Raw genomic sequence first — 19,981 nt, forward strand, 5'->3', positions numbered from 1 at the left:
TACTTGCCACCTATCACAGAAACAGAATCCACCTCATAAGAGTCTAAGCTATTCATTCCACAGAGAGAGATAAGGCCCAATCAGAAGTGCCCTTGGACTAAGATCTGCAGCCTTACCCCATATCCCCAAGCAGTAACAGATTGTCTAGAATGTTTATCTGGGAGGGTCATCAAAGGTACAGAGAGAGGAGCTGCATTCTCAGCTTTTAGCCCTGTTGCAAAACTGATATCTACTCTACATTCCCAGCACTAATGGAGACAGAAATGACAGTCTGTATTTCACAGTAGGGGGACTGAGGCTCAGAGAAGTCAGTGGCATGCCCAAAGAAAGTCAACTTCAATTCCTGACCTTCATTCTGTTGCCTGAGCCACATTCCAGGCCAGGGACCACATGGGATGGAATTCATTCTCCATTTCAGGAAGTAGGATTGTTGATTTTTCATTTGCACAAAAATGAAAAATAAATACCGGATGTTTAAAAATATATTGCAACTTATCTTACTGGAACTTAAAAGTGCAATCTGAATGAGAAAATTAAATTAGAAAGTCCACATAGCAAAAAAAAAAAGATGTTTTGAATAACAGGTTTGTCCCTATAGAATTTTGTTAACCAGTACCACCCCAATAAATTCAATAAAAAGGAAAAGAAATTGTACTTTGTCTTTCTCTCTCTCATATACACACAAACAGTATCTCATTGTTTCTTCTTTAGGGAGCAGCTGTGAAGGAAATTGGGGGAGGGAAAAGAACAAAACATTACATCTTTGTGTTTACACAGAGCTAAGCTTTTAGTCCAGCCTTCCTGAACTCTAGGGGGTGTGACATGCATTCAAATTAAACAGCAATGACCCAGCGGAGCTTATAAAACAACTTGGGAGAAGCCAGTTACCAATACAAGGCATCTCAAACTGGATGATTTTGCATGTGGAAACTGCCTTCATCTTGATAAAAAGGTATGTACTGTACTTTTAATTTTTACTTAGGATAAATAATGCTTAAAATACAGACAGTCTTGACTTTCAATTGCCCCTTTTCAGCTAACAATTATAACTAACACAATTATGAGACTGATGCACTGCCCACTGCACCAAGAAGGCCCATTAACTAACACAACTGAGGGCTGGTGCCAGTAGCTTTACAGACTTGGCTTCATTTTTCCTCTAAAAAACTAAAAGGTACCGCATTTTGCCATGTATAATGCACACCCACATTTTTGTGTGCATTATACATGGAATTATTGTGCCCATTATTATACCCATGGTATGTAATCATTATACCTATGTGTAAAGCACATCCTTATTTTTCCCTAAAAAATTTGGGCAAAAAAGTGTGCTTTATGCCCATAAAAATACGTAGATGTTATTAGTGCCATTTTTCAGATGAGGAAACTGAGGATTAAATAATTTATGCAACTGGCCTAAGGCAAGACCTCCACCAAATGCCAGAGCTGGGTGCCTACCCAATGTTGACTCACCTCAAAATCTTCTGCCTGCACAATGCACTTTCTCTGTACTATATGAATCAATGAGAGGACTTTCCATACACTAACACTGTACTAGATGAATTCTCAGGCACTTGTTATCCAAATGTGCACTACAGTTAAATACTGAAAAATGAACTGGTATTCATTCTGTTGATAGAAAATGCGCTTAACAATATGTTACACTGCCCTGACTGGTGTGGCTCAGTGGGTGGGAGCTGTCCTGCAAATCGAAAGGTCATCGGTTAGATTCCTGGTCAGGGCACCTGCCTGGGCTGCAGCTCAAGTCCCTGGTTGGAGGTGTGTGAGAGGCAACCAATCAACGTTTCTCTCCCTTTCTCCCTTTCTTCCCCCCTCTCTAAAAAATATGTAAGTAAAAGATTTTTTTTAAAAACATGGCACAAAAATATGTTCTTCAGAAGATAATATATTTTCTTGTTAGATTAAATAGCTAAATGGATTTTCAAGATCCATATACTTGTGGAAATGTATTGTATTTTATTATGTGAAATCTAAAAATCTAGTCCTTAATGTTCTGCAGCTTCTTGAGATCAGAGACCAGGTCTATGCTAATACACAGGCGTTAGGAGTGCAGAGTCTTAGAATGATTGTTGGCATAAGGAAGTAACCTGGGCAAATTAACCTCACTGAGTACAGAGAGGTCAGGGCAGGACCCTTCTAGGTAGGATGTTGTGGAGATTCAATGCCTGGCACATGAAAAATACTGAGGCCAGGACTTCTGGGTGGAGAAGGTCAACGAGTGTGAGCAGTGAGTCTCGGAGTCAGTGCTGACCCAGTGGATGCACCCTAATAGAATTAGTTTACAATTACTATTCAGTTAAAATAATTTTAAAATTACATTTATTTTAAAAAGTATTTAAACTTTCATCATTGATTCAATCTTTTCATTGATATTAATTAGATAATGCAAAAATATCTTATATACCCAAGTTCATAGGTACATGTTAATAATAGATTTACCCTCAGTGGCAATCAGTAAGTGTTGGGTGAATTAGAATGGAAGGGGCATCCATAAAAATTATGGGTGCTGACAACCATTTCTCTCACAAAAAAAGTTTTACCTATGGGAAGAAAATTACTGCACTAAAGAGGCATCTTTGGAACAGATGCAATCAAGGGAAATTAGCCTTGCTCTGAAATCCTCCTACAGAGCTAAAAAAAAAAAAGTATCAACCCACAATAGAACATGTTGTAATAAAGTTACAGAACAGATCTGGTGGGGGGGGTGTTGACTGGCGAATGATACACTATTACAGAATGGAACCCCCCTTGTGCTATGGGTGTCCCCTATACTAGGTTCACCTTGCCTGCCACCAGGAAAAGACATGTCTCAATGCCAGAGATTTGTTAAAAGGAAAGGAATTATTTATTCAAAAAGTTATACAGACTTAGAGTAATGACTTAATGTCTTCATTAAAACACTAAAGTCCTTTAAAATGTCCACAAGTGCAGGCAGTTCTTCCTTCTGCCTCTGTCCAGTCCAGGGATCGAATCTCAGGAAAAGAAGTAGAAGTCTGTGGCTCAAGAAGCCCCTCAGCTCCCAGCACCATGCCACTGAGATCTCCAGTTAATCCAAAACCATGTGGCACCTTCTCAAGGCCCACCAGCAAGATTCCTTGTACCCCTTTTCTCCCCAGCAAGGTCTCTCCTGCTTCCTAAGCCACGTGACAAAAGGGAGTATCCCAAAGCTGTGTGGTCCCTCTGCCTTTCACCAAAGTCGTGTGGGCCCCAACCTTCCTTCTTTTCTCTATCAGTATCCAGAGAGCCATGCAGGACCAAAGGGAGTTGCTTCCCAGTTACACCCTGAGTTGAAGTCACTCCCATCTCTCTGGCTCAAAGCATACCCATAGCTATGTAACATATCCATGAAACCAGTTAAAAATTATAGACGTGTTAAATGACCATGCCAGAGGTTAGCTGCAAAACTGTTGCTATGCAAAACAGCTCTCAATGGCCCTGCTCCATGTGTTCCATCCCCCAGTTCAGACTTGTTGGGGTGAGGACATTATATATATATATATATATATATATATATATATATATATATATATATATATATATATTAAATATATTAAATATATTGGATATTTATTTCCTGGATACCCTGAGTTCTGGACCCCATTACAAATTCCTATTTGGGGGCACCCTGGCTGCACCCTGTATCAGTAAGATCATTGTCAGAGTAAGATGTAGAACTGGCTTTTTTTGTATCTGTCACATAGTGAAGAGAGACTCATCAGGTTAAAGGAGGTATGCATAGGAAGTGTGGCCCAGGGGAGCTGCAGAATGGACAGCTGGAGATGGGGACTGAGTCCTGTCTCTCTGCCCTTCTGGGCCGCAGCTTCCCCATCTGTACACCTGGAGGGAGGGGTTGAGTAAATGTCCTCTAGCCTCCTGTCCAGTTTTGAAGACCCAGTAGAATGTATAGAATGTGTGGCCCTCCTTTGAGGTTAGAGGCCCTCTTTTGGGCAAGGTGCTGAATGTGTCCCCCACTGGGGGGCCAAGAGTAGAGCTCCAGTGGTTCTAAAAGCCTTTGGAAAAGGATGTGAATTTTTGTAGGTTTAGTCTGGGTTTCAGCAAATCCATCAGGAAAAGTGAAAAGACAGGTGTTTCTTACATTGTGGTAGGGCTGATGGGAAACGGAACTTCAGAGACTAAGGAAGGTGGTTTTGTCCCCTTCCCTGCAGACTTGCTCAAGGGAGGCTCAGTGACCACCCCTCTCTCATCCCCAACCCCACCCCATCAGCTTCTATTCATTGTATAATTTTTCTTTTGAAAACCAGCCAGGAAACCTCCGGAAGAAAAGTTATTGATCATTAAAGGTTATTTGAAGGTTTAGAGACTCATAATAAGTGGTTATAATTATTTTTATTTTGACATATCCTTTTAAATGCTCAGATCTGAGAACATTTTGCTCACATTGGTTCAGTCCTCCTCGTGACAGGGAGAAAGACAAAGTGCCGGATGTAGTAGCTCTTGTGCAGCGACAGGCACGGAGTCACATGGAAGAGAGCAGACTGAAAGCAAGTCAGTGAGAGAAGCAGGGAAGAACTGGGAGCTGAGACCCTGCCCACAGCCCTGCAGCCCCCCACCCCTGACTGCCGCCCCTACCCAGGGCAGCTTCCGCTGCTGGAAGGGCACTTGGAGCAGAAACGCTTGTTACAAAGTTACATGGAAGCTACCAGTTCTTCTCAAGTTAAATACATGCCTATGAAAAATGTCCCCAATAAAGGGTAATAAATAAATAAATAAATAAATTCAGGAAACAATAATTTGTTTCTGCTTTTTATAGTAACAGTAACTAGCATTTATTGAGCATTTTCTCTATCAGACACTGCTCTAAATGCTCTCTCTTTATTTTCTCCTTTAATTCCCACAAAACTTCATGAGCTGGGTGTGATTACTATTTCCACTTAATAAATAGACCAGGAAACTAAAGCATAAATTGGACATTGTTATACTTTGTATGTGGTAAAGCCAAAATTTAAAAACTCAGTCAAGTCAGGGTGAGATTCTGTGAGGAAATGTGTGGAATGCACCCCCTCCTGAGTTGGTAAACAGCCCCTGGGGCAGGGGTGAGGGTAGGGGCAGGGGGTCATTTCCGTATGAATCTCATAAGATACTAAATGTTATCTGTGGTTTGTTTTCATTTTTTTCTCTCTCCATGGTTAACTTGACAGCTTCAATATCTCTCCCTTTGCCTGTCTACCTGCCCCAACATTGTTTCTGTTCACTCAAGTATCTACCGTGCCTGACACTATAAAGTTCGGTGGGAGAGTCCAAGAAGAAATCAGATACAGTGTCCACCCTTGAAAAATGACCTATTAGGTGAGGGGGAGAGGATGCAAAGTAAATCCCACAAACTCTAACTCCACATAGAATGTGCTGTAATGCAGGGGCAAAGGGCCTAGAGAGGGTCTCGCAGGGGAGGGGGACCACACAGCGGTGCTGACAGTTCAGGTGGCCCTAGAGGATGAGGAGCTCAGACGGGCAGAGTGGGAGGATTGCCAGCCAAGAAACCCTGTTTCTGTGATAGCAGAGAAGACGCCAGCTGCTTTGTTTACTTCAGTTGCAGGTTCCAATCCCAGTCACCAACCGCAAGATGGTGATGGCGCTGCTGCTGCTGCTGCAGTTTTCGGCACTGGCTGGACTCTTTGGTGCAGCGGAGGGACAAGCATTCCATCTTGGGAAGTGCCCGACCCCTCCTGTGCAGGAGAATTTTGATGTGAATAAGGTGTGGTAAAAGGCTAACTTTCCACTTGTTTTGTTGTCTCCTGTGTAAACAAGCACCCTACAAGGCTCAGCTTTATGATTCTGCTTTGATGGCCACAGCTAGGCTATGATAGGTACTGACCTTACTTGTGGTTCTCACCAAAGCAGACTCGAAGACCAGGAGCCAGAGTTTTGTAAAATGATCCCAGGAAGCGCCAGTGAGCATGTAGAGAAAGTGAGACAAGAGTGGACAGAAAAGCAATAAAGGGTACATTCAGGAGTAGGTTACTCTGTGAACAATGGGTTTCAATCCTGCTGGGGATTCTCTGAGGAAATGTGTGGAATGCACCTCAGATTGTCCCACAGAGGGATGCAAGTGGGCCCTGGGAGCTCACATGGCAAAGGTGTCTGGCAGAGAAGGCAGAGGGGCAGTATGTGTGGGAATTGTCTCTGGTAGTAAACCCAAAGGTGGGCTGAGGGGACATGGGATCAGGCATCAACGGAAGCTGCTGCAGTGCCATTGTCCCCATTCTACAAATGAAAAAGGTGAATGTTGGAGAGCTTATAACCTACCAGTCGCACAGCCAGTAAATGCAGACTGGGATTCAAAACAAGCTTCCCAGAGTACAGAACACCCACGGGTTACCCCAAACAGGGCCCAGGAAAGGACAAAACTCCCCAAGGAACTTTTTTTGTTACCCACACTAATGAGATATCAATATAAGCAGCTCCCCCATGTATGGCTTTTCTTCCTCAAATTAGGCCCCAGCCTTACTGAATATCTGTGTGGCCAGGGGGATAGAGCAGCAGAAAGAGGCAGGTATTGGATGACGTGCCTTAGAGTCTCTCATTGTTGCTAATTCATGCCTACAATCTCCCTGTTAAGACATATTCTCCTTAGTAGAAGTTTGGTTCCCTCTATTTTAAGAAGAAATTGTTGTAAATTTCTGATTTTTGATCAGAAATTGATTAACGTTGTTATCAGTCACTCACAGCTCAGTATGAATGAGTGCTGGGACCTCTTAGGGCATGGATTAGGTAAAGAATAAAGGAAAACAGCTCAAAGCCTGAAAGGCGGAGAGATACAGTACAGCAAAGTCTACGCTGGCTTTTTCCTTTTATTATCGAAGGCTAATTTCTTTATTCAGCTATATGAAGCTTTACAGAAAAAAAATCCAGGGAACTTGAATTACATTTCAATTTTGGGGTAAAAATCCCAAGATACTTTGGAAATTACAATTGATCTATATTTACAAAAATTCTTTGAGAGATAAAGTGGGAAGTTTAACTGAGACATAATCCATATACTATATATAATTTACCTGTTTAGAGTAGTTTAACTTTCAGTGGTTTTTACTGTATCCACAGTTATGAAACCATCAATATAATCAATTTTAGAACATTTCCATCATCTCAAAAACTCCTTACCCATTAACAGTTATTCCCTGTGTCCCCCCACCACTCTCTGCCCCAAGCAATCAATAATCTACTTTCTCTATGTATGAATGTGCCTCTTCTGGACAATTTCATAGAAATAGAATCATACATAGATCTTTTGTGACTGACTTCTTTTACAAACATAATGTGTTCAAGGTTCATCCATGTTGTAGTATGTATCAGTACTTCATTTCTTTCCATTGCCAAAAATATTCTACTGTATGGATTATACCACATTTTATTCATCTGTTCATCATTTGTGCTGTTTATACTTTTTGACTGTCAGGAAAAATGCTGCTATGAGCATTCATGTCCAAGATTTTTTGTTTGTTTGTTTTTGTGGACACGTATTCTTAGTTTTCCTGGGTATATACCTACAAATAGAATTGTCAGGTCATGTGGTAACTCTGTGTTTAACCTTTTGAGAAACTGTCAGACTCTTTTCCAAAAGACCTGCACCATTTTACATTCCCACCAGAAGTGTATAATTCTAACTTTTCCATATCTTTGCCCACACTTTTCATTGTCATCTTTCTGAGTATAGTCCTTTTACTGGATATGAAGTGTTATCTCATAGTAGTTTTGAGTTGCATTCCTTTAACAGCAAATGATGTTAAGCATCTCTTTATGTGCTTATTGGAGATGTGTCTATTTAAGTCCTTTGCCCATTTCTCAATTGGGTTATTTATCTTTTAATTATTGAGATATGAATTCTTTTTTTTTTACATTTTTAATTGATTATGCTGTTACAGTTGTTCTATTCCCCCCTTCATTCCCCTCCACCCTACCCCCCCGTCCCCACCATTCCCCCCCTTTAGTTTATGACCATGTGTCTCAAGTTCTTTAGATTCTATATTTCCCATGCTATTCTTGCCACCCCATCTATTTTCTATCTACTGTCTATGCTACTTATTTTCTGTACCTTCTCCCCCTTCTCCTCCTCCCACTCCCCTGTTGCTAACCCTCCTTGAGATCTTCATTTCTATGTTTCCACTCCTGATCTAGCTGTCCTTTTAGTTTGCTTTCGTTTTAGGTGTGGTTGTTAATAACTGTGAGTTTGCTGTCCTTTCACTGTTCATGTTTTTTATCTTCTTTTTCTTAGATAAGTCCCTTTAACATTTCATATAATAAGGGCTTGGTGATGATGAACTCCTTCGATTTGACCTTATCTGAGAAGCACTTTATCTGCCCTTCCATTCTAAATGAAAGCTTTGCTGGATAGAGCAATCTTGGTTGTAGGTCTTTGGATTTCATGACTTGAAATACCTCTTTCCAGCCCCTTCTTGCCTGTAAGGTCTCTTTTGAGAAATCAGCTGACAGTCTGATGGGGACTCCTTTGTAGGTGACTGTCCCCTTATCTCTTGCTGCTTCTAGGATTCTCTCCTTCATTTTAATCTTGGCTAATGTAATGATGATGTGCCTTGGTGTGTTCCTGTTTCCCCGTGATCGCTCACTAGGTCCAACCCTGTGCCTGGATTCCACGCGCCTGAGTCCGCCTGACCGAGTTTTCCTGTGTAACCCCGCTCCACCTGCTGCTGGTTTCGCCCCTTACCAGTCAGGCTGAAGAATTTGTTGTTATCAGACTTCCAAAAAGTTCAATTTTCTGTATTCTGGCTGTGTTTTCTATTGCTAATATTTAGTTGTCTATAAACTTGGTTGTGTGAGAAAGCACGGCGTCTCCACCTATGCCTCCATCTTGGCGGAAGTCCGAGATATGAATTCTTTATATCTTTTAGATACAAATTCCTATCAAATATCTGATTTGAAAAATTTTCTCTCATTTTATGGATACAGATGAGTTTTTAATATTAATGAAGTCTAGCTTATCTATTTTTTTCTTTTGTCTCTTGTGCTTCTCACATCATATCTAAAAAGCCATTGCATAATCCTAGGTTATAGAGATTTACTACTATATTTTCTTCTCAAAATTTTTAGATTTAAGTCTGTGATACATTTTAAGTTAAATTTTGTATACAGTGTGATATAGGGGCCAACTTGTTCTTTCACACGTGGATATTCAGTTGTCCCAGAGCTACTGGTTGAGGAGACTGTTCTTTCCTCATTGAATAGTCTTGGCATTCTTGTCAAAAATCAATTGGCCATATATGTAAGGGTTTAGTTTTGGACTCTCAATTCTATTCTGTTCACCTATATAGTTATCCTTATGCCAGTATGATACAGTCTTGATTGCTGTAGTTTTGTAGTTAGGTTTTGAAATCAGATTGCGTGACACTTCCAACTTTGTTCTTCTGGCTATTTTGCATCCTTTGCATTTCCATACAAATTTTAGGGTTAGTTTGTTAATTTCTGCAAAGAAATCTGTTGGGAATTTTAATAGAGATTACCGTACATCAAATCTGTGTGTCTATCAATTGCTATCTTAACAAATTTAAATCTTCAAACTCGTGAACATAAGATATCTTTACATTTATTTAGGTCTTCTTTCATTTTTTTCAACAATGTAGTTTTCAGAGTACAAGTTTTATGTTTCTTTGCTTAAACTTACCTCTAAGTATTATTCTTTTGATGTTATTATAAATGGAATTTTCTTAATTTTAGTTGCAGATTGCACATTATAAATATAAAAATGTATTTGATTTCTCTATATTGATCTTCTCTCCTTTAATCTTAATGAATTCCTTTATTAGTTCTAATAGTTTTGTGGTTTATGATTTCATTAGGATTTTCTGTGTACAAAACTATGTAATCTCCAAATAGAGATAGTTATACTTCTTCCTTCCCAGGATTCTTTTTAAACATTGTATTTTCCTATGTAGATAGAGAAATTGAGACTCTAGAGCCTGCAAAAAGCAAGAAAACAGATTCCCCTCTAGAGCCTCTGGGAGAAACTTAGCCTTGACCATATCTCAGTTTTAGCCCAGTGAGACCTGTGTCAGACTTCTTACCTATGGAACTATAAAAAAAGTGAATTTGTGTTGTTTTAAGCTCATGGCAATTTATTACAGGAGCAATAAAAAACTAATAACTCTTTCTCTAATTGTTACGTAAAAGGTAGCTTAGTATATATACTACTGGTCTTTTTATTTACTGTATCTTAAAGATAACTGCACATTATTCTTTTAAAAGAAGATGTATAACACTCCACTACATAAATGTCATTTATTTATTCATTCCCTACTAATGCTCACTGAAACTGTTTCCTGTCTTTTATTAGTACAAGTTGTACTGCAACAAATAATCTTACACATACATCATTTGTAATTATCAGAGGATACATTCTCAGATGTGAAATTGGCTAGGCCAAGGGGTGTATGTATATTTAGTTTTGCTATATATTGCCAAGTTGCCCTCCATGAAGGTTGTAAATTGGTTCAGTCTCTATGCAAGGCAATGTATGGATACATGAGGGTGCCTGTCCTCACCCACACAGTTGTATACTTACTTTAAAGTTGACTGTGTATACCAGAGTTATGAACTGAGAGCAAGCTTCCAGTGAAAGAATGATACAAGTCATCTTAATCCTGATCATCTCCCTTGGTTGGTATGGCTCCATTGGTTGGAGCATCATCCTATAACCAAAAGGTTGCAGGTTCAATTTCTGGTCAGAGCACATACCTAGGCTGTGGGTTTGCATCTCTGCCCAGGTGCAGATACTTACAATCTTGGTCTGGGCACATAGGGGAGGTAACCAATCAATGCCTCTTCCTTCCATGGATGTTTCTCTCTCCCTGCTTCTCTCTCTAAAATAAATGAAAAAAATTTCCTCTGGGGAGGATAAAAAATACTCATCATTTTCCAAAAGCCCTTGTGACCAACTCCCTGTGTGGGGTAATATGAGGAGAATTCGATCACCTCTAGAATCCCCCAGTGAACATATCTGACTTTGTATGAAATTCAAAGGTGTCTCGAAGAATCATATAATGTTTGAGATGGCACCTTACATCAACCGGACCAGTAATTTTCAACTTTTTTAATCTGGTGGCACACATAAACTAACAACTGAAATTTTGTAACACACCAAAAAAATCTTTTTTTGCTGATCTGACAAAAATAGGTATAATTTTGATTCATTCACGCCAGACGGCTGTTGTCGGGTTGGCTGTTTTCATATTTTTATTCGACAATCTATGAGAAAAGAGGTCTGTGGCCCCGAATAAATAAGATATTGTATGTTTTAAAAATTCTTGCTCACGGTTGAAGATCATCAATGTAAATGAATCTCTTCCTTTGACAGAGCTTCAAATTTCACATAGTTTTTTGCTGAACAGGACACAGAGTGTTTCTAAATAAAGAGCACTTTAGGGATAGAATGTGGCATTCAACCAGTGTCCACACATCTAATTCACTTATCCTCCTTTGAGTCAGTATCTTGCTCAGTTGCCGCTGGAAACAATGCAGCCCATTTTTCCTGGTTTCCCCAGGAAAGGGCTCTGCTCTGAAAGACAACAAAGGAGAAGAGTTTCTTGGTCCCCAGAGAGGCACAGGGTTTTGCTCTACTTGTTGTCTCTGCAGTATCTTGGAAGATGGTATGAAATTGAGAAGATCCCAGTGAGCTTCGAGAAAGGAAGATGCATCCAAGCCAACTACTCACTAATGGAAAATGGAAACATCAAAGTGGTAAACCAGGAGCTGAGGTGAGTGGCTGTGGTTTCAAAGGCATTGCACATCCTGGAGCCAACCCTGCAGATAGCTGTCCTCAGGTGACTGGGTGTCCTTGCAGTCTAGTTAATGGAAGATTTGATCATTGCTAGGTCTGGACTGCCTACTTACAACAGGCCTTGAGAGGACAGCTTTTGGCAGGCAGTACAGTGGGACTTAGAAGTCATTCATTCATTTCCATGACCACTTGCTAACCACCTATTGGGCACTGGATCCTGTGAGAGCCACTAGGGACTCAATAGAAACCCAAACTGCAGGTTCCTGTTCTCACTGCAAATGAAGACTCTACTAGCAAAGGACATCAGGCACCATCTTGTCTTACCTCCAAACCAAGAGAGAAGCCCTTTCTATATCACCTACTGACAGAGGGCACCCAGTTTTGCTTGAAGCGTCCAGGAAACTGGCCACTCATCATCATCCATGATAATTTATCCAATCTCCAGACAGCTTTAGCCATTAGAAAACTCCTTTTCTTATTAATCAAGGACCAAATACATAAATGGACACACTCTAGGTTACGTAAACAGGATATCTTATAGAAGTGTGCTTTTTTATTACTGAGTGCTTCATACAAATTGATGTTTAATCCTCAAATTCACACTTTGAAAAGCAGCCATAAACTTTAAAAAAAGCCTCAGGAAAACTCCTACTCACCCTCTATCAACAAATATAAGAGCAATAATAAAAAACAGTAACTAATAGTTATTAATCACTCCCTGTGGGCAAGGCACTGTTCTGTGTCTATATGTATATATGCATGTGTATGTACATGTATGATGGGTGTGTATATACACAGGGTGGACAAAAGCAGGTTTACAGTTGTTGGTATGGGAAATAATGCAATAACTAATAAATAATAATACAAGAATAAACTCTGTGTTTCACGTACTCACAACTGTAAACCCAAGTTTTCTCCACCCTGTATATTGATTTAATATCATAACAATCCTGAAGTACTGCTGTCATTAACCCCATTTTTATGTATACAGAAACTGAGGTGCAGAGAAGTAATTTGCCAAAGTGTCACACAGCTTATAAGTGACGACGCTGAGATTCCAACCCAGGAGAAGAGAGCCAAAGACAAATAAAAGAAAGGGTAGGAATGTAAGATTGTCCTTCCTGTTCCTTAGGGAATCTAAAAATTGTGATCAACTCCAAGAAAACAAGTGCAACCCAGCCTGGAAGTTACTTAGGCTCAGAGGGACTTTCTGAGGCCACCTTATTATCCACTGAGCTTCCTGTGAGCCAAAGCACAATGGGTTGACTCACTGACCCTCCATGAACCAGAGAAACAAAGGACCCTGAGGACCTCTAGGGAGAAATTCAGCTCATTTCAGAGCCCAGGAAGGACTACATGGATTGAGATGTAGACTCTCAGAAGATCACAGGAATTTTGCAGGCCCTGAAGTTGCAATGACTTTATTTCAAATCTTTTATCCCATTTGAAGACCAAGAGTCAGACCCCAATGCCCAGAGGTGATCCCCCACCTCTCGTTCAGAGTTGGCAAGGATCCTGAGTGTTAGAGTGCTCTGCATCTAGGATCACAGCTCGTTAAGGTACAAAGGGATATGAAGAAAGGTTTGCTAGTTGTACATTCTCCTTCCAGGAGTACTGCAGAGTAAGTGGAAGCCACAGCAAGTAATCTGAGCAAAACACTAGTCAGTGTCAGAGAATTTGAAGGACAAAGCATCTGGCACAGGGATGGGAGCTGAAGGACTCGGGCTTTTGAAAAAGGTTGCCTAGCCTCAAATCCTCGATCTGCCACTTACTAATGACCTCATGTTAGGTTATCTGTAATAATTCTCAAGGCTTCCCTTTTCACCTAAGTAAAATGGCAATAATCATCATACCTCCCCCAGAAGGCTTTGTGAGCAAGAGCAAGTCAACACGTGTAAAGCACTTAGACCAGTATTTGGCATATAGTAATCATTTAATAAATACTTCCAATTATCTTTAATCTACTGCTACCCTTGAAAATACCCATGCATTTTTCCATGAATAAGTGACTTTCTGGTCAGAGACTGATATTTTAAAAAGTGTTCTAGCCCCAGCTGCTGTGGCTCAGTGGATTGAGCGCGGGCCTGGGAACCAAAGGATCACGGTTCGATTCTCAGTCAGGGCACATGCCTGAGTTGCAGGCCAGTTCCCAGCAAGGGATGCACAAGAGGCAACCATACATTGATATTTCTCTCCCTCTCTCCTCCCCTTCCCTTTCCCTCTAAAGATAAATAAAATCTTTTTTAAAAAGTGTTCTGGAGCAGAACACAAATGATAGTGAAAGGAGGAAAACCCTGATGGGAAGAGATTGATTTGTTGCTAAGCAACTGCACGGACTATCTTCCCACTGGCTGAGTTCCAGGTCAGAGAGCAGGGCTCTCTCTCGCCCTATTCAATGACAAACAGAGAGTGTATTCAGGACCATCACAGTACATGTCCCACCCTCCCTGACCTGCTTCTTATAGGATGGTTCCCAGGACATGCATCACCACTAACCATCGCCTGCTAACTTTCTGACACATACTGTTGCTCCAATTTCAGTTTGCCCCCGAGGACTGAAGAACAAGCAGCTCCTCTCCTGACTTCCTAGGAAGAACCCCTTGATGTCTGAGCACCCACCCTGTGTGCTGCCTCCATCCCGACACCTTTCTTCTCTGCCATGGGTCTATGGGGTTACCGGGAGTTATCCAGAAATGGGGTCAGCTCCCTTCAAAACAGTGAAAATTTTTCATACAACCTAAGACCATCACTTTTCTATATATATACCATTTTATCTTGTACCACTAAGAAAGAAATGACACTGCCAATTTTAAGTATAGGATGTTATTAATTGTAAGATGTACATTTCTTCATATTTAACATCTCTGAGACCTGAATATACCTCAGAATCACTGAAATAAGGTCAATGTTTGCTCACCACCTGCTTTTACCTGGCCTACATCAAAACTTTCCACATGTAATCAGAGCTTGCTGAACTGGAAGGGGCCTCAGAGTTCATGTATATGAATTCTTCTATGGGAAAGATGTTGTCACATGAGATCACTGAGGCTGAAAGTGGGTCTTACAGATCTCCAGACTCTACATTTTGCATTATTTTGAGTCATCAAGTCTGTCCTTATTTTTTCTTTGGTTTCATCTAATTTTTAAAGAGGTAATTCACTTTTTAAAAAGTGAATTCTTAGTGTACTGCATTGTTTTGTTTGTTTTTCCTTTTTTTCTTTTACTTCTTTTTTCTGGAGCTTTGCAGGCCATTGCACACAGTCCAAAAGACAGTGTTGAAGTGCAAGGGCCTAACATAGCATCCAGTCCTAGATCAATGCAATTGCTGTGTTTCATCGCCCCCAGTCTGTATTCCTCTGCTTGGTCTCAGAGACAGTTGCAAAGTAAAAGGGAAGGAATGAAAAGAGAGTCTAACCTTCCTTCAAGATCCTCTGTAACTAGAAATCATAATGTTGGCCACCATGGTACCTAGTGCATCAAATATTGCCTCTCATTGATTGTTGCCTTTTTAACTCATTGCAGATCTGATGGAAATGTGAATCAAATTGAAGGTGAAGCCTCCCTGGTTAACCTCACAGAGCCTGCCAAGTTGGAAGTGAAGTATTTCTGGTGTAAGTACTCCCCTCAGAAGGATTCAGGGAAAGGGGATGGGCACACTGAGGACTAGAGCTCTTGGCCAGAGTACTTGTGTCACATCTGAGTGTCATCCATAATGACTCAATGTGTAATTATTTATTGAGCACTTACTCTACACCAGGTAATGGTCAAGTTGCTGGAGATGTAATGATAAGGAAGACAGAGCTGACCCTTGTCCCAGCAGTTTACTATAAAACTACTGTGAATGTTTCAACAGAGGAAGCACAGATCAAAGCAGTAGGAGATCCAATCCAGTCTTGTTTTCTAGTGGAAACTAAAGCCTGGAAAATGAATAGTTATTAGTAGAACAGCTAACATGTACAGAAGCCTGGAGACAAGAGACTGACAAAAGTGAATGTAATTGTTGGAATCCCTGAGAGATATTTAATCATAGGCATTTGCTCTCTGAATTCTGGGATAACTGAGGAATGCCCATATACAACAGAGGAAGCATCATGTATTAGTTTTGTTGCTGATATAGATACACTGGAGGATTCAGCTCAGAACTATGAAGCTTTCTAATGCCAAAAGTGCTTGGGGCAGACATGGAAGTCACCAGACGTGAGAGGATTCACTACCTTCCTTCCCCATCCTCCCTGCCTAGGTGAAGGACCTAGAGTAGGACAGAGAGGAAGTTCTTATTCTATAGGCCAAGGTAGGAATGCTGAGAGGAGGAGAGAACAGTCCCTCCCACACATATGACCATGGGTAACTACATACCTACCCTTACAGTTGTGAAGATAAATTAGATAACACATGCTGTGTAAGCTGTAAAGGGCTTTCTACAGGTCAGTTTCTCTTGTAATTTCTACAAATAAGAAAGTGAGATAAAGAAAAGCTAGGTGATACAGGAGCCATTACTGGACTACTTAGAGGCAGAGTTGGGACTAAAACCTAGGTATCCAAACTCTCAATTGAGAGATGGGGATGGGAGTGAAGGTCAAACAGTATGTGCACAACCTTCATAAGGAAACTTTCAATAGGAACTAAAAGAGGCAAGAGTGTCTGGGGAAGCAGAGAAGGAAGAGCTTTATTGTGGTTGAAGGGATCAGATGTTCGAACTGGGTTTTGCAGGGTATATGGGAGATTATGGGAAAGGACGTTCCACGTGGAGAGAACGGCATCAGAAAAGTCCTGAAGGGTCCATGAAGTGGGAGACAAGACTTGGGGTGGAGGTGGTGCAGGTCTCCAAGGCCATGTTAGAGAGTTTGAAAGTTCTTCCATGAGAAATAAGAGACTGTCAAAGTTTTCTAATAGACATAGACATTTTCTGTACTAAAAGGAAAATATCTGGGTAAATTTATCCTTGAGTGCTGCATCCTGCAGGGAGGAAGAGAGAGTGTGTATGCCTGAATGTGTGTAAAGTGGGGCACAGTGGTGCTGCTGACATATCACTCAGAGGTGAATAGCTCTCAGTCCAGTGTGGAACACACAAAGCAGTTGAAATTCAACCTTAGCAGATATATGGTGAATATATGCTCTCATGAGTGAGTCGGGCAGGCAGCACCAACAATGATAGAAATGTAAGTCAAAAACAATACTCAGTTTAGCTCCTGCAGTCTTGTCCAGGCTTCCATTCAGACACCCTCCAAGTGTCCTTCTGTTTTTATATTTATAAACAGAAGGAGGTACTTTAGTGGGTGGTCATCTGAACTAAACCTCTTGGGTTCTGACCATCACCATACTCTAAGGGTCCTTTATCTCCAGCCACACTCTAACCAGACTCATACTGCCTCCTTTGTCCAGTGGCTTAGCTCTGGTTTGACTGGACAACAGTGAGACTATTTTTGTGTGGAGGGGGTGGAATACTTAAAACCCAAGAAAGCAAATCTCCCAGGATTGCATATGTGTCCAAGTCTTTTGTTCTTATGAGGTCAGCACACGTCTCTCTCCCATGAGGGTCAGTCTTCCACTTAAATTTAACAAGCTATGCTAGGAGTTTCCCTTGTTTTGAAGCTTGACTATGGCGGTCAAATTCACAGAGGAAGTTTCTGGATTTAGATGTAGAGGGTAAATCCCCTATCTCTTCTCTTATGGATCCCTTTAATTTTGGGCTTTCAGTGCTATACAGGTATCAATCAATGAACCTTATACACCTTTTGTAAGGAAGAGCTTATAACCCATTGTCACCCGGTTTACCATATTTTTAAGAATGGGAAGATTTTCAAAGAGCAGGGAGAAAGAAAAACAAACAAACCAATATTAGCCCCTGCCTCCTCCCTTGGTCAGGTTCTAGAGGAAGCTGGCTGGTATGAACTTAGAAAGCCGGAGGCCCCTCACCTTACATTCTGTACAGTGCTTAGCTAAGTCGTAACTTCATGCACACTAGTGCTAAGTGCAACCTGGCAGTCCAGGGGGTCCAGTGAAACTCCTCAGTTATGGGCTTCCCAAGACCGACCTGTTACCAGATCCTGTCTGAGAGGATCCAGAATGTTAGCTCTGAACTTTGACTGCATATTAGAATTACTGGTGGGGTGGGACTGATATTTTTCAAAGCACCCAAACAGTTTCCACATAAAGCTGAAATTAAGAAACACTGATCTAGAAGAACCAGGACCCCAGAATGTGACTTCCAGGTCCTGAAGATGAAGGTTGCTCTTGCTCTGGTCCCTCTTAATACTGTCCTCCTCTGTCTGGTTCTCAGTGATGCCTTCAGCTCCATATTGGGTCCTGGCCACCGACTACGAGAACTATTCCCTCGTGTACTCCTGTACCACAATCATCTGGCTGTTTCACATAGATCATGTTTGGATCTTGGGAAGAAACTCTTACCTCCCTCTAGAAACAGTGATCTATCTAAAAGATATTCTGACCTCTAATAACATTGACACCGAGAAAATGACTGTCACAGATCAGGTGAACTGCCCCAAATTCCTGTAACAAGCTCTAAAAGGAGGCTGTATTCACCCCATGTTCCCTCTTTCGCTTTCCCTTTTCCTGATTCTATCCCTTCTCTCATAACAACAAACCAACCCACCAAGGCAAACATTTCCAAACACAGAAGGGAAACTTGACAGCAAAAGCCAGTGGAGAAGAACTCAAGGAAAGTTGGCCCAAGCACTTAGCCATACCCTACTCTGTTACTTGGTGTGCCTAACAATAAACTTTTGCTGATTTGCTGTGCTCATAGTAAATTTTGAATTGAATCATTTGTGGATTTTTAATTACTAGGAAATCTTTAATCAGTTATGTTGAGAAAACAAAGCAATGAACAGTTTACATTTAAAGGTTAACCACCCCATTTCTAGAGAGAGAAAGCTGATGGCAAAGGCATATTCTCAAAGACTTGGTGGGTGCCCCCTTCTGTATTAGGCAGTTCTTTGCAAGGGGAGTCATTTAATATTTTTGAGTTTTAGGCAGGCAGTTTCCTTGAAGCATTTACTTTGTCATCAGGAGGTTTTCAGAATCAAGCTGAAGAATGGGACCATCTTGGACTCTGTACAAGAATGAAGAGAATCTATAAGGGAGATCTTACGGGAATTTTTTTTAATGTTTTATTTGTGGGAGAGGGTCTTTTATTCAACTGATATTTAACTGAGGCCCAGCTGCATTCCAGGCACTGAAAAGTACAGAATCCCTATCCTCCCACAGAGGTTCACAAACCAGTGAGGGAGACTGGCAAGTTAAAATAAAATATGATCCAAGCTGAAGAATGCAAAGGTAAAGGCTTGTGAAGAAGCCATGGGAGGTCCAAGAAAGTCTCCAACCCTGCAAGACACAGGCAACCGTGAGATTATACAGTCATACCTCCAGGTGTTCCAACTTCAGGGAGCCAAGAATCACCTTGAGTTTTTTCTCTTTTTTTTAATATTGTGACTTTCAAAATCAGAAAGAATGCAATTTCATTTAGCTCTCATAACATTTACAATCTACTAATGCTTTAAGAAGTGAATAGAAATTTAAGCCATTTGATTTGATTTGTGCTTTTTCAACATGAATATAAAATATTAATTTCCTTAAGCACTTGAGACTTTTTAATGCTTTATATTAAAGGTTACAAAAATTCCAAGGATCTTAATATGTAAAGCCTTCATTTTACTAAATAAATATGATCCCAAAATGTAGCTCTCAGTCTGAAGTTCTTAAAGGCTGAAAAACACTGGGCAAAAAGGTGGTATGAAGGAGGTAGATATTGAAGGAGAAGACCCTCTCTTTCCAGCTCTGCCTGCTGCTGTGCTCTGTGCTTTTATTACACTGCTCACCCCACCAGAGAGCACTTGGCTCATCTTCTAAAATACAGTTCTTCCCAAGAGGGTTAAGATGTTATCTATCTCTTATCTTGTGGTACAAAATAAGTTATGATCGCATTGCTCTTAACAGCTGTCTGGTAACCCCTAAAACAATGAAAGTGACTACATTTTGTACCTATTCCGGTATTGTGCCAAAAACAGAGGCTCAAATTTTTTATGTGAATGAATTTCTGAATGGGTGGTTAGAGGATGGGCTTAGAGTTTTGATAAAGAAAACTATAGCCTTCCAGCCAAAATGGAGGTGTAGGTGGGCACACTGTGCCTCCTTGTGCAACCAAAATTAAGGACAACAAAAATTTAGAAGCAAAAAAACAACCAACAGATAGAA

The 19,981-nt window shown here is 40.7% G+C and overlaps 1 protein-coding gene across 1 annotated transcript; it reads left to right on the forward strand.

The window, feature by feature from the left end:
* The first annotated feature begins 876 nt into the window (after positions 1-876).
* APOD (apolipoprotein D) lies at positions 877-19,333 on the forward strand. Its single transcript, XM_037137164.2, has 5 exons — positions 877-952; positions 5,570-5,734; positions 11,623-11,744; positions 15,290-15,378; positions 18,048-19,333. Exons 2-5 carry the CDS (start codon positions 5,603-5,605, stop codon positions 18,281-18,283), a joined length of 579 nt encoding a protein of 192 aa, XP_036993059.2. The 5' UTR covers positions 877-952; positions 5,570-5,602; the 3' UTR covers positions 18,284-19,333.
* Positions 19,334-19,981: the final 648 nt, after the last annotated feature.

This window comes from Artibeus jamaicensis, unplaced genomic scaffold (assembly GCF_021234435.1).
Source record: "Artibeus jamaicensis isolate MK-2021 breed Jamaican fruit bat unplaced genomic scaffold, CSHL_Jam_final contig_793, whole genome shotgun sequence".
Taxonomy (NCBI): Eukaryota; Metazoa; Chordata; class Mammalia; order Chiroptera; family Phyllostomidae; genus Artibeus; species Artibeus jamaicensis.

Excerpts from the sequence above, each read along its gene's own strand:
- APOD (XM_037137164.2), top strand. The coding sequence starts at position 5,603 with ATGGTGATGGCGCTGCTGCTGCTGCTGCAGTTTTCGGCACTGGCTGGA. Across the intron at positions 5,735-11,622 it reads AGAATTTTGATGTGAATAAG|TATCTTGGAAGATGGTATGA; the intron begins GTGTGGTAAAAG and ends TTGTCTCTGCAG. Across the intron at positions 15,379-18,047 it reads GGAAGTGAAGTATTTCTGGT|TGATGCCTTCAGCTCCATAT; the intron begins GTAAGTACTCCC and ends TCTGGTTCTCAG.